The sequence below is a fragment of the Melopsittacus undulatus genome, chromosome Z (assembly GCF_012275295.1).
Source record: "Melopsittacus undulatus isolate bMelUnd1 chromosome Z, bMelUnd1.mat.Z, whole genome shotgun sequence".
Lineage (NCBI taxonomy): Eukaryota > Metazoa > Chordata > Aves > Psittaciformes > Psittaculidae > Melopsittacus > Melopsittacus undulatus.
Window position 1 is genome coordinate 49528252 of NC_047557.1, and position 15484 is coordinate 49543735.

Consider the following 15484-nt stretch of genomic DNA (forward strand, 5'->3'; position numbering starts at 1 on the left):
GAATCAAATAGATACTTAATAACTACATTAAACTAAACAGTCATTTACAGTAACACCTTTTATAGTGTATTTATGCTTAAGGAAATTTCAGGCTAAACCCTCACCCCCAAAATGTAGTTCCTACCTGGAGATTTTGCAAGAGAAGCATGGAATACAGAGAAGTTAATCAAGGCATACGAGGCCAAGAAGAAGTTAGAAATAATTGGAGCAATCACATTCAGTTCAGCTGTAAAACCAAAAACAAAGCAGGCTGTTATGAAAAATACCATGTAGATTCCAGAGTAAAAAAATCTGCTACAACAAACATGTTTTCTGATGTACTCTAAGAAGCAGCAGTTCATTCTTCTTTTCAGTTAGAGCTATTATGTTAATCGTCTCTTATTAGCTATGTTATCTTCTAACAGCAAATGTAACTTTCCATTTCAAAAATAAACATTTTTCCACACTATTAAGTGTTTCAGGACTGCCACTTAAAAGCACTACATAATTCCTCAAAATAATTAATTGAGAGGATTTCTTTCCCCACCATAGCTTTATCATGTATTAGTGCACTAATATATGAGGTTCTGAAGAATGTCAGAAACAGTAGACAGAGCATTAATACACATACAGTACATTTCTAGCTCAATTTTCAAACAGCAAAGAATGAGACACTAATAAGTTTAAGAGACTATCAACTATAGTGAATGGTAGTAGCAAATGAAGTTAGCGTGAGCAATGGAACAAACATATTATTCTACCTGCATTCTAAATGAAAAGTTTCATCAGTGGTACTAATATAGTGCATTGTTACAGTCAACTACCACTCCAATAGTGATGAGTACACCCTCTTTATTGTGAGAGCTGGAAAAACCTGATGCTCTCCTTTCCTTGAGGAGCATGGTAGAAAATGTGTGTACTTTCATGCCCAAAAAGAGACCAAAATGCAGAATGTGCCATGTTAGTCTGCAAGTTTCTACTTGTTGTAAGCAAGTTTCCAAGCAGCATGCTGCATAGGGACATCATGTGTATACCTGTGCCTTAAGAAGACTTGGGGGGGAAGGATCAAAGAGCAAACTGAGAAAAAAAGTTTAAAAGCACTGGTACAGGACTCATGGATGGACACAGCACAATTAGTTTGTCATCTAGATAGAGCGCATGTAATTCTACCTAAACTATCTTTACCTTTAGCATAGTGGCATCAGCACTCATCTCTACTATTTGTAACTTAACAGAAAAATACACTTTAAAAAGTACTGTTCATGCAAGTTTGCCATTTACTGAGCCAGCTGTAATTATTAAAAATATGAAATAAGCTATCATATTTACAAGATGTAACATCTCTCTACCTCAAGCAAAAGATGTATTTTTATTGACAGTATCCAGAGAGAGATACCTGCCATTATCAAGAGGAGTACAGATTCCTACAGTTCAATTCGTTATCTATTGCAGTTCTAGACAGTTATAGCTAGAAGAGAGGAGAAAAGTAACTCTCAAAATAAAAAGATTTTTGGATGCTGGCTTAAAATCAAGCTGTGCATTAGACCTCAGGACACTGTTAGCAAGTAATGATATGAAATTGAATGCCTCATAAAGGACAAAAGGATATTGAGATTTATCGTAATTTCAAACTAACCAATTAGTATGAATCCAAGAGCAATTAAAAATGTTAGAAGATATCCTCTCAGTGGTTCATTGTTCTTCCCATAGCCTTTAGCAAACATCTGAAATCCTGGATAAATGTTGTCCTTGCACAAAGCCTAAGAAAAAATAAAATTCCAAGAGTCAGAATGCATTTTGTTCAAATTGTATACTTACTAATGCTATCTTCCACTGCATATTATCTTCCTGAAAGGTTTTTTACCACGATGTACTAATTCTATTCTCAACTGTCTTGCATCTTGACACCTTTTGTTTCCAGTATTCTATCCTTCAGTAGTTTCTATCTGGAACAACAAATTTTGTTCTTCTGTAAGTAACTGCTTATTTTACGTAACTGGTGTCTTACAGTCACAAAGAATCCTTCTTTAGAGACAATGCTTTCTTAAAAAGTGAAAAGCTTGCCCCATACATACACTAGTTCTCTGCATCAACACTTGTACTTCTATTCTGCAACAAAATCTCTTCTATGTTTGACTCCCTACTGAACTGCTGGGAAATAAGATCATTACAGGACACTATAGCTGTACCCTATTAAAGAGAATTTTTAAGACAAAAGAATAAGATTAAATGGTTAAACAGAAATAAAAGCAAAATATATTCAGGGACACAAGGTAATCAATGTAAATTATTTACATGAGAACTGGTACACAATTATTGTCCTAATCCAATCCCTAAGGATTGAGATTCCACAGCTACAGGTTGTATTTTATGCTGCCTCCTTCTGTGATAACTCTGAGAAAGCAACTAGTCTGTTCTCTTTGTATGTGCTCAACTGTCACAATAAAAAAACATCATAAAGAGGTCTGTAGATTGGTGTTACATTCTAACTAATCTCTGAATTAATCAGAAACATATCAGATCTGGAACAAATTCTGGGCTAGCTAACATTTATTAACAGTTAAACACTATTTTCCTGTTCTGAGCAAGAGGTAAATATCAGATCAGTGTGCTGCTGTCAACTGGTATGAGCCACGACAGCAGTTTGCCAGAGTCCCCTTCCAAAAATTCTGATTTAAAAGTTGACTGTAGTTATTCTTTAAAGATTGATGGTTTTGCTTCCATCCTTACCTGGAAGATCTTGGGTGCACTCACAAGAGATGCTAATGCAGAGGACAGGGTGGCTGAAAAAATACCTGCAGAAATCAGTGGTGCAAATCCTGACACCATGCTCATTACCTGAAAGCAACATAATGATTTTTTTAATAATATAAAAAAATATACCGTACGTATGGATGAGAACATCAACTACACAAACAGAATACTACACACTCTTCACTTAAAAGCTATTTGATTATCATGCATTCTTAACAACAAATGACCTATAGACAAATCAACATATATAAATAGATCGCAATTTCAGAACAAGAGAAGGTGGCTTTTTTACACAAAGTACAATGCAACCATGTAACTCTTAGGTCAGAACAATCAATGTCTTAAGTCTCCCATGGGCTCATAAAAGGATTAAAAATAAGTCATGGAAGAAAAATACACTGAATTTTATTACATATTCTGACTAGCCTACCACTACAGAGCATGGTCTCAGAAAGCCCAATTGACAAAACAACTGAATTTGGGGAATGGTGATTGTCTTTCTTAACATCCCCATCACTCTAAGTTAGACTTGCTTCTCATTCAAAACCAAAAAGACGGGAAAACTTATTTCCTGTCTCCCCACTTCACATGCTATGGCACCTTTGTAATGCCAGTAAGTGAAATACAATATACAATTCTTCGTAGAGATGCTCAGTAAGCTAAACATAAAAGAACAATGTTAAGACTAAAAAATGTCCCAGCTTAGAAGAAGAGCAGCTTCTGTCTAGTTGCCATATAGCCTGAAGACCATCTTCTACCATGCTACTGATTTCTTCCATACCCTAGCTGCATCCAGTTTTGCCTATTTCAAGTGAAGATACAGAACTACGTATCTAAAATACAATCATGGTTTAATAGTTATTTTCTTTATGAAAGAAAAATCTAAGCTGCTTGAAGATAGCCAGCATTAAAGGATTTATCTTGAAAAAGCTCATGGTTTTTGTTAATGGATCAAACCCAGCATGGTACCTTTAGAGCACAATGTGTCAGAATGAGGTTCTGTATCATTTGCACTGACTAGTTACTTGCCTCTTTCATCCTCTCAACCTCACCCTACAGTATCAGGAAAAGGACTGAAGGAAGGCAAGAATGATCATGCAGAACCTGCATGCTACTGTTAAGTTACTGTCACCTGAAGATGTAAAATCTAGCTGTCTACAGCAATCTTATATAGGTAGAACACACCCTCAGAAACAATACATGGGTGACTGAAGAAGTTTTATTCGTACTCCTAGGGCTAAGCTAACAACAAAATTCAGTGTTTTTCTTCAAAACAGACTGACAAAGACTGCTGGGTTTCTCAGCCAACTGAACCTCTAAATTACATAGAATCATAGAATCGTTAGGGTTGGAAAGGACCTTAAGATCATCTAGTTCCAACCCCCCTGCCATGGGCAGGGACACCTCACACTAAACCATATCACGCAAGGCTTTGTCCAACCTCAGGTTTCCTTGGTAGTTCAAGGCATGTGTTGCCTAAAAAGAGGGATTAAATAATTGCAGGTGCATAAGATATGAGTGAAGTAGCTGTCATAGAACCATAATAAATGGGGAGAATTTCCTGAAGCATATCTGCAGCCAATAACAAAAAAAGAAGTTAGAAGAGGCATTTGTTCACAGATGAATAAAACTGATGACACCAGGTTTAAGTTAATGATCAGCAAAAAAAGTTAGTTGCATGATCAATAGAAAGTTAGTTGTAAATGCCAGTTTGTAATAACCTTACACTGTATTTCTAAAAGAGAAGTTCAGAGTTTAAAGGCTGTGCTGAAACATTTAAAAAAAAAAACTTTTTCTCTAGCAACATCATAAACCAGCACAAAATAACCTTTGTAGAAGCAGTGTGAAAATTTTCTTCTCTGCAAGGATGGCTCAATCCATCTTCCCTGGAAGAACTTTGTATGGACAGAATCCGTGTGCAAGTCACCATCGCTTTTCTTCCCACCCAATTTAAAATATGGTTACTTTGATTCTTTCACTTTGCTACATTTGCATCAGTTTCTTGCGATTTAGTTCTAACAATCTACTCAGATGTTACCCTCTTTATACATTTTCTTCATTACTTCCATTTATTTACACTACTTTTAAGTACTACATCCATTTTATAAATTGGAGAGAAATCCAAATAAGATGTAAGCAGATGTTTGCCCATTTTAAAAGCTATACTGTAAGAGACATTAGGAAGCTTCATTTAAGCTAAGACAACAAAAGGGAAACCAATTCCAGCAGAAACCCTCCCCTCTCCCCCAGCATACACACCCATAACCTCAACCTCTTAACCACAAAAAACAAGGAGCCCACATATGCTGTTAGCTACAGCACTGAGGTTTTCATCCTTGAAAGAACATAGAAATGGAAGGACAGGTATCTTGTAAAAACTGCCCCGTAACCACTCGCATGTCAAGACAGATACTGCTATGAGTGAGATACATATGAGATAGTCACAGCTACTACTGATAAGGGACTCATTATGTTTGTCTGCCATTTGCTCTTCAGACAGTTCCCTAAATTTGTAACATTTGGGATAATAAAATATTTTTACTACAGTTTTTGTTATTTGGTCCAGCCATTGTGGAACAGAAAAAAACAACATATGAAAACAAGCAGCAACTTCTTTAAAGTTGTATCTTTATAATCAGTATGGATAAAGCATTGCTAAACTCCCCCTCTCCCTAACTTTTTCAAATGTTTCACAGCTGCCTTCCTTCACAGAAAGAATGTTTTTGGAGAACTTTTACATTGCTCCTGAACTGGAATTTCATGTACTTTCAACTTTCATCCAAAGTTGTCCAAATCCTGCATTGAGATTGCCCAAAGCCGTACCTTAATCTGAGGCAGTTCCAAGGCTGAGACTACAGAGGCCAAAACAAGTTTCTGAAGTTACTCTTTTATCAGATGACAGCCTGGGCACAGAAATATCACTGACACTGAGCAGAGAAATGTCTGAAGCCTGTGAGGACTTCATTAATTTGCAATGACTACAACAGAAACTAGAGATGGTCTTTCTATGACAGTCTGACTAAGCCTGTTTCACCAACTGTTCTCAATTTACATTTCTTAGCATCAACTAAGCTTTCCAGGGGTAAATCATATGACAAGTCATCCATTTGCTGCCCAAACTCATTCAAAACACAAACTGCCTAAGCACTAATTTCAAATTAATTCCTTGCCAAAAGAACTGAATGCAGCAGGAAGTGCACTGCATTGATAAAATCATCAGGCTGTGCATAAAAGTAAGCTGATGCTTTCAACCTCAGAACCTACATGCTTACAAACTGTAAAAATACAACCATCTTCACTCACTTTATGGATGGTTTGTGAAGTATTTGTTGTCAGTTACTTAACCTACAGAAAGAATTTACATTTGTATGAGCTGGAGAGGAACAGAAGTTTGGAGCATTCTCCCTGTGACCCGCATGTAAAAAAACCAAAACCCAAAAGCAAACAGCATCTTCTTACAGCTCTCATGCAGAGCTACTAAGCTGAGGGCAGTTCAGTCAGAAAATGGACAACAGTTTACATATACGTAGCTTCTCATGCGAACAATTTCCTTCCTAACATCTGAGAAAACAGAATCTCAGACTCTTGTCAAAGATACACAGCAAAAGGGGTTAGGATAAGGAAGAAAACAAGCAGCAAGGAAAAGTCCGGCTGGGAACTAGAAAAATAAAATTCCGCACATAAGGTGGCTAAGTGCTGCAGCTGGCTGTCCAGAGATCCTGTGTAGTCTCCATAATGAAGTTTTCAAACCTCCCCTAGAAAAAGGGTCACAAGGAGCAGTACATTATCTGTGCAGCGCATGACCTTGGAAATGACTTTTCCAATTCAGAACCCACTAGTTTGTCCACAGAGAGAACCAAGACTAATTTGGGATACAGAAGTATTCTTTAGATCAAATGTTAAGAAACTAGAACATTAATATCTAACTTATTAGAAGTACAAGCAAAATTTATGATATTTATTACTTAAAGATACAAAGAAAATCAGTTCCACGCTGCTGTCAGCTGTACATTTGACAACATACTGGGGGCTTCTGAGCTTAAACAAATGAGGGAAGTCATTTGATTGTGCAGAATTATTCCCACAACAACAATTCTGAAATGGTTTCTAAATATAGACTTTTTCTAAACCAGAATAAAGCAAAGTGTACTCTAATTTTAATCTAATAGAATGGTCTGCACTGCAACATTATTTCAGCATGTACCAAACAGGTTTTCCACCCAGCTTTGCAGGATACGAGTACATGTACCACATGTAAGGAGCAGATGTACCACATAATTCTAACCAAAACCCATGAGCCAGACACCTCTCTCATTAGTGGATTTCATCTTAGTCTCTAGCCAAATTTTTGTGCACATACTGGAAAAATTTACAGCAAAGGAAGTTTAAATCAATTAGCAACAATCAGCAAGTAGTATATTCTCCTTAGCAGTTTCTTTCAAACTCTGACCAGTACCTCATGGACACCTAATTACCTGTGAAGTATAAGTTGCAGACTATGAATTACCCCATGACTTCTAGAGGATTTTTTTAATTCAGTAACACCTGGTTTTATGAAAACTAACAACAGTTTCACCATTAAAGAGGATACTACTGACAGATAAGTAAAACATTCTTAAAAAGTCAGCATATTTTCTAAGAAACTTAAAATGAAGGAACAAGATACTGAGAGAAGCTGCCTATGAATACTATGCATGACTTCTGAAAAACTAGTACATCTACCCATGTCACTGAATGATACCATTCAGATACCTAGAGCAAAAGTTACAGTCCCACCACCCAACCTAAGCAGCTTACTCAGAAGAAACGTAAGTATTTCTATGGCCTGTGTATAATGCCAAAAATTCTTTACAGACATTGTTATTCTCCATACTAGCTAGAGCATATTGCTTAACTATTCCAGATAAATCTTATATTTTTAGCCTTTTTTTCTGTAGCATGCAATTCAAAAAAAGAACAAACAAAAAAGCCAATAAACAGATTTAGGAGAAAGTTTTATACCTGGAAATTGTTCATCAGCCCATACTGACATCCTGGCTGACAGGATGAGAAATCATAGTTTAATTTGCAAGCTGCAGCAGTGCAGTTCGTCAGCTCCGTGGCAATGGTGTCATTAACATTCCCTGTGGCATCCCGCACAACACAGGAACCTAGAGTGAACACAGTGACAAAATAAAGAAAAGCTCGAATAGGCCGAACATGAACTTAAGCTTCTCGTCTCAAGCTCAATTCCCTTTTTATGTATACATATTCTCACAGAGCAACATCAAAATACAGCGTTTACATTTTTAATATATTTCAGTACTAAGCGCATCTTCATTGTGAGGAACAAATATAAACAAGCAAACTAATTGCTCTCTTGCCTTGAATAAATCTAAATCTAGTGAGAAAGGGAAGTTTTAGCACAGAGAAAAATAATGTCAATAGACTTGCAAAAGTTAACCGTACAATGAACATGAGCCAGCTTCAGTGGGCAGTTGCAGCCCAGAAAGCCAACCGTATCCTGGGCTGCATCAAAAGGAGTGTGACCAGGAGGTCAAACGAGGTGATCCTGCCCCTCTACTCTGCTCCCCTGAGATCTCACTTGGAGTGTTGTATGCAGTTCTGGTGTTCTCAACATAAAAAGGACATGGAACTGTTGGAACAAGTCCAGAGGAGGGCCACGAGAATGATCAGGGAACTGGAGCACCTCCCGTATGAAGACAGGCTGAGAAAGTTGGGGCTGTTTAGCCTGGAGGAGGCTGCATGGAGACCTCATAGCAGCCTACCAGTATCTGAATGGGGGCTATAGGGATGCTGGTGAGGGACTCTTCATTAGGGACTGTAGTGACAGGACAAGGGGTAATGGGTTAAAACTTAAACAGGGGAGGTTTAGAATTGAAATAAGGAAGAAATTCTTTCCTGTTAGGGTGGGGAGCAGCTGGAATGGGTTGCCCAGAGAGGTTGTGAATGCTCCATCCCTGTTGGTGGTCAAGGCCAGATTGGACGAAGCCTTGGGTGACATGGTTTAGTGTGAGGTGTCCCTGCCTATGGCAGGGGGGTTGGAACTAGATGATCTTAAGGTCTTTTACAACCCTAACTATTCTATGATTCTCTGATTCATTAATTTTAGTTCAACATACTATTTCCAAATAATGAGTTTCCACATGGCTCTTTAATTTAAGTTAGCATTATTCAACATCACTTGATTTTATAGTTTCTCTTTTTGTCAATTTTCCTAGAGGAACACATTTTAGTAATATATGCACAACTGTATACAGACAAGTATGCACAGTGTTGCTGTTATTTCTTCTCCACTGTTATGCTCAAACATTCAAAAAATTAAGCAGTTTGCCATGAAAGCCTCTTGCATTTCCCAACACTAAAACAAGCCACCTCCTGTGCAGTATTTTATTTTGGTTTCTTGGTGAAAAGCAAAGCTGGGCAACCCCATTGCTACCACTTTTTTGTGCAATTCATTTTATCACTTGAATTTATGTCTTCAATTTATCTATGATTATTTGTAATTTTACTAGTCGAGAAAATGCTAAAGGCATAGCATTTAACCTCTTATGTATCAAACCCTGCCCCCCCGAATGTACCAGAAAGCCCGCAAGTCTTCTGCTTCATGGTTTTTTGTCTGAAAGAAAAACACAAACTAGAGCAGACTAAATATTATTAACATTCTATGGTATAATAGTTGAAGTAGTCAGATTGTTTGTATACCAACAAATGTTACCAGGAAAAGGAATTAAATAAGGAGTGGGGAAGAGAGAAGTTTACAGAGCAGTATCCAATAGAATTGCCTTAATTTGGTCCTTCCGGAGCTTGAATGACAAGGAGGTCCTGGGAACAGGATGACGTGACTGCTGAAGACCTAGATTACTTACTTGCAAAATTAAAAGCACACAGATATGCTGCAGGCTTAAGTTTCTCCTCTAACAATCCCTGTTATCTATGTATTTTTATATTTTATATTAGGAAAATTAACTTCTAAATACTACACAGCATGTTTAGATTGCTTCTGAGGTGTTACAACAGTCCACAGTGATAGCTGCTAGGTGGACACTACTTAATCCTTCCACTTCTTGGATTTATTTTTCAGTTACTTATTAGGCCAAATTGGTTCCATTTCAGTAAGAGTTTCCTATATTGATCACCTGTCATGCTTTTCTTGTGGCTATGCAGACAGGCTGGGGTATTTTTTTGGTTGTTGTTCTGTTTTAAATGAGAGTAAAAGCTCTGAATGAGAAAGTTTCTTCTTTTTACTACACAAGCATTTGCCCCAGCATTCAAGCAATATATAATATATGTGACAATATACTTACTAGGAGAATTATTTGTAGATTAACATTTTGTTGGTAAATTGCAGTGGCAGGCCCATTAAGTTGAGCAACCCATTAGACAGCTACAATGCACTATCACTGCGCTCCTACTCCTCATTCCCTTTTTCAGAGGTCAGAGCCAACTCACTGGCAGGTCTTTCATACATGGAATTAAAGTATAATAGACAGGGACAATCATACTATGAACAAACTTAATGTGAGCCTTGCTATGAGAGAATGCAGAACAGAAGCCAGCTGGGCAGGCTTCACTCTCAGCAGAAGATATCCAGATATAAGTAAAAGTCGCAGACTTTTATGAATGAGGGTTAAGTAAAACATTTTATTTATTTATAAGATTCTGGCAACATTTTCCTTAAGAATCTTTATGCCTTCTTTACTGTAAAAACAGGAAAGGCATTTATAAACGTGTTCCTGCCAAAGTAAAGTTTTGCCATGTCATAAGCCTCAAGTTCTGCCATGTTATAAGCCTCAGGTGAACATACCACCTCCATAAAGTTATCTCCTAACACCATACAACCAGCAAGGATTCCAGAGATGCAACACTTAGTCCTTCAGACTGCAGTTGAGAGTGTTTAACTTCTCAGGTGCTACAAACAGATACAGTTAGACTCTAATTAATTTTACTTTCCTGTGTACAGAGAACAACCCTACTCAGGAGCTGACTCGGGGGGATTTTAATCAGAGCTTCCCTTGGTTTTAAAGCAGTAAATGTGTTTCCTTGAGATACATCTTCCAAGAATTTTGATACAGAAGTTGGTTGTGCAGTACTCATCCTGCCACCTGTGTATCTGCATTAGTCCCTTGCTAAAATACGGCACTAAAATATGGAACTTTTTCCTCACAGCTATTGTTTGAAATAGGCTGTCTAGCTCTAGCAGTAGGACTAGCAGTTTTCCCTTTCTAAGCCTTCTCTACTCAGTTTAACCCTCTTACTTAGTACAGAGCATGCAAATACTGAGCTAAATTCAGAACATCATCTTCCCCTTCAGATATGACTACTCACTGACATTTACCAGCCTCTTCTAAGTTTTAATGACATGCTTATTGCTACTTTGGAAATTTACAGTGGGGAATAGTGTGTGGGGACAGGAATAGAAGTATTTGTATTTGTCTGATCCCTGATCCAACAGCTAAAAAAAAAAAAAACCCTAAATTTCACTCATGTCATAAATCTTCTACAACAGCACTGGGCTTTTCTAACTACAAGAATTCTAAGTGTAAGTTATAGAAGGCAACTAAGGCAGAACATATCTGACGCATCAAACAATTTCATGTTCAGTTGGTTTTGCAAGCTGCTTCTTTTGCAGTACAAAAAATTAAGTATTTCATGTTTGAAAGATGATCAAAGTATTACATGATCAAATGAATTTTAATGAGCACTTCATTCTCTTGTGGGCTCAAGTTCTAAAGTATTTAAATTTTGTAGCAGAGGTCTATGTGGTCAATCTATTTAGGAAATAACTGTAGGTCATTATGCTGCATAAAGCACAATCACTACAGATCAACAATCTGGCAGAGCTACAGTAACAATGTTAGCCAACAGAGGCAGACTAGCAAGATTGGTATCTTTGGAAAGGATGTAACATTAGTAGTAAGATCAATGGTACTCTTACGAGAATTTCATTCAGAAGGCAGCACAGCTAAAGATAAGGCAAGGTGAAAACTGATTACTGCTGCCAGAAACTATATTACATTAATAACATTTCCAAATCATAACCAAGAAATATGTGAGATACTATTACAATCTTATCTTAGAGAATCACTTAGGCTGGAAAAGACTTTAAGATCATCAATGCCAAGGGCAAACCCAACAGTAGCAAGTCCACAGCTAAAAAAAAAGTTGTTTAGACGGTGGACACACCTATACATCTTTTATATACCTCTAGGGACAGTGACTCCACCACGTCCCTGGGGAGCCTGTTCCAATGCTTGACAAGCCATTTGGGGAAGAAATTTTTCCTAATATCCAATCTAAATCACCCTGGCACAACTTAAGGTCATTTCCTCTTGTCCTATTGCTTGTTACTTGGGTGAAGAGGCCAACACTCAGCTCACAACAACCTCCTTTCAGGGACTTGTAAAGAGCATTAAGGTCTCCCCTCAACTTACATTAAGAAGTTCTTAGGATTACTAGAAGAGAATTATCCTATCAGTGGGAAAAAACTTGGTTGACGACTGATGCTTTGAAGCAACACTGATATAGGAGCATCAAAACCCAAGGCAAATTCTACAAAGAATTTGAAACCACTGTGGGGTGGGGAAGACTGGGAAGAGAGGTTTATACAAGACCCAGGTCAGTCTATGATAGTGCTCCTCTTTCCACATGAAAATAAAACTTTAGGAAATTGTAACATTTCTGAACATGGGTTGGCCAGATGAAGTCACTACTCTCTCCACTCCTTTTACTGGTGAATTACTGCTCCTGCATCCTTACCAAACAGTTGCTTATCATCCCACAGTTCACTTTGACTACCTGGCCATTATCATCTTCAAACCATTATAAGTGTTTGTTTAGCAAGTATTTTCTGAAAACTGGCTTTTCTAATTCAGAGATTATCCCACTGCTAAACTGTAAATCTTTTAACATAATTAACTGTAACAAATGAGGAAAGATCCATATAAAGTCTTTTGGGCTTTAGTCTGCTTCAAGCAGTCACTAGTCTTAGGGGAAAAAACCCAAAACAAAACCAAACAAACAAAAAAAAAATCACTCATCTTAGGAAATTATAAAACCAGCTGAATGTTGAACCTCCAACAATAAAAATCAGAAACCTCTGGCTATTACTTTCCCATGCATGAAAGTCAATTACATAATGATTTTACATAGTGAATTACATAAACCACATCAAAACACACCCTCAGAAAGAATGTAAAAGGAAAAAGTTAAAAACATTCTCTATTTACCTACAGATACTGCAATTCCTACGTAAACCAATGTAGTAATTAAGATGGCCAACAGCGTTCCTTTAGGTATGGCTGACTGAGGATCCTGAAAGAAAAATGTCAGTGGATAGTGATGACAGAGATAAATGCATACTCAGCGCTTGTGAACAGCATTTTTTTATTCACTACTCACCGCAAGATCACCTGAGATATTTGCACCAGCCAGGATGCCAGTTGCAGCAGGGAAGAAAATAGCAAAAACAGAAAAGAAAGTTTCCTCATGTCGGAAATCTGGACCAAAATTCTCCATAAATATTTCAGCTGTAGAAAGAGATTTAAGTATATCAATATTTCTAGAGAACTTACAGTACTAGCCCTCATTATTAGCTCCATGAAAAAGCTGAAAGTCACAGCTGTATGATCTTCTTAAAACTAAGCGTAGAACATTTAGGTCCTAGCTCATCATTTCAAATCAGTCAACACAATACTTAAACAGCTTTTAAAACCAGAAAAAAATACAATACCATACAGCTTTTTCAGATTTAATATAATCAATGTTAAGTAGACAGGACCAACTTTTGGCCTCATAGCTTTAAGGAACAAAACTGCAGAAGTTTGGAAGAATCAGGGAAAAAAGAAAAAGAAAAGTACCTCTATACTTAAATAGGACTGTAAGCTATTTTATAGGTTTAATTTAATTATGACAGCATATCTACTCTTTGCAAAGATATTGTTTTCAACACTAACTCTTCCAACATACCTTTATAACCAAAGAAACCTTTAGGCTTCTTGCTATCCAAAGGAATAAATGTTCCAATGACAAAGTCTCCAATAGCAAGTATGAGGATCACCAGTAAGACTATCTGTGCCTGAAACATAATGATTGCAGTCAGACAGAAGAACTTGCTCTTTTTCACAGTTCCAAGCTTCAGTGTTGTATTCCAAAATTCAAATATTTATTTGATTCCAAATTCAGCTTAGTCTTCTCACAGTTTGTTTTCCCACAGATAAATAAGGCAAGCTGGAGAGAACGTGTACTGGGATTTTTAATAAGGAAACAGGATCATTTGTAAATTTAACAATCAAACCCTCAAGTTATACTTTTAAAGAAAAATTACTTAAAAGAACTATTTTATCTGTCAGCTTTCCAGAAGAAATGGATGAGTACATTGAAGATATCACAAGAGGTAAATGCACACAAATCCTACAAATATTGCCTTATTAACCATGATTACAGTACTTACCCTAATACCTCAGTATCTGATATTTATTTTACTGAGAATTTTATTAAATCAGGAATCAATCAACTTTTGTTTGCTATTTTATGCAATGGACTAGTTTATTTATGAAATTAAAATGCAGATCACCACAACTGCTAGTTAATTTCTAGTTTTCTTAAAAACTTTTCATTACAACCTAGATTTTTAGCCACTGTTCAATAAAACCATTATAAACCTTATACTTTGAACAAGAAGTACTTTAAACCATCCAATGCCTCAAAGCATGAGTAAAGACAAATCTAGGCACTGAAGAGGTTGTTCAGGTTTTATATTTAAATGAGCAACCACTTTAACTATTCTAGCTGTTCATGTTATCTTTTGCATATTTTCTTCCTTACGAAGGCATATATACCAGTGGCTCAGGAGAAGCTATTTGTAGTTTGACTGTTTTTTCAGGTCTAGGATGAGAACTTAATATGCAACAGCACAGTGGCATTGCTGATAATACAAAATGAAGTTTTCAGTTCACACAAACTCAGAAGGAAACAGGATAGTATAGTGATAAACAAAGCATGACAGCCAAGAGCAGAGTTAGAAGACCACCAGAAGAAACTAGTTAATGCATCATATTTAGAACTCTCCTTTGCCAAGAATAGGTGAGAGGTATAAAAGGATGCAGCTGGGTGCTTAGTCTTCAATAAGCCCAGAGAATTAATCATGAAATCACCACAAAGTAATTTCCACAAGTGGATTCACTCAGTAACAAACCTGATCTTCTCCCTGAAGCTAAGAGCATTTTCTGAATATCTTCTTTACATTCAAAAGCCTCAGAGTAAGAATGGGCTTCTAAGACTTCAACACAAGGAGCTACGTGGCAGGAGATCACAAACTCTGAAAAGCCACTTTTTAAGCAGGCTTCCCTGGAATCCCTGTCTATCTTTTAGATCTACTTTGAAGGCATCATTATAGATTCCCCTTGTCCCATTTTTGCAAGGTATACTCTTAAGTCATGGGGGAGGCATAGCAGAACATCATAGATACTTTAATCAAAAAGGAAGCAGTACTGCTTTGCTATGCTAAGCCGTATGTTAACACACATGAAGTGCTTGTTTGACAGGTGCAGTTGCTTAGCATCCCTCCTGCCTGCCCTCCTCCATGACACAGAAACCAAGCCAATGGTTTTTGCATTGAGCACAGGATTTTTGAAAGCTACATATTTCCTAATAAGGATAATACTGCAACGGTACTACAGTTCATGTTTGATACAGGAACATTAAACAGGGTATTCTATGCAAGATATAGAATTGCTCATGCTACAAAGCA

General features: G+C 37.0%; 1 protein-coding gene across 2 annotated transcripts in view; it reads right to left on the minus strand.

Annotated features, from left to right (window-relative positions):
* The window catches only part of SLC12A2 (solute carrier family 12 member 2), a 67239-nt gene that overhangs the window by 22693 nt on the left and 29062 nt on the right, over window positions 1-15484 (minus strand). For both annotated transcript variants that reach the window (XM_031054190.2, XM_005154897.4), the window contains exons 7-13: window positions 13702-13810; window positions 13135-13262; window positions 12963-13047; window positions 7735-7883; window positions 2710-2817; window positions 1616-1739; window positions 125-226 (exon numbers count right to left, since the gene is read on the minus strand). In XM_031054190.2, the coding sequence (XP_030910050.1) occupies window positions 125-226; window positions 1616-1739; window positions 2710-2817; window positions 7735-7883; window positions 12963-13047; window positions 13135-13262; window positions 13702-13810 (805 nt within the window). The remainder of the gene's footprint in view (window positions 1-124; window positions 227-1615; window positions 1740-2709; window positions 2818-7734; window positions 7884-12962; window positions 13048-13134; window positions 13263-13701; window positions 13811-15484) is intronic.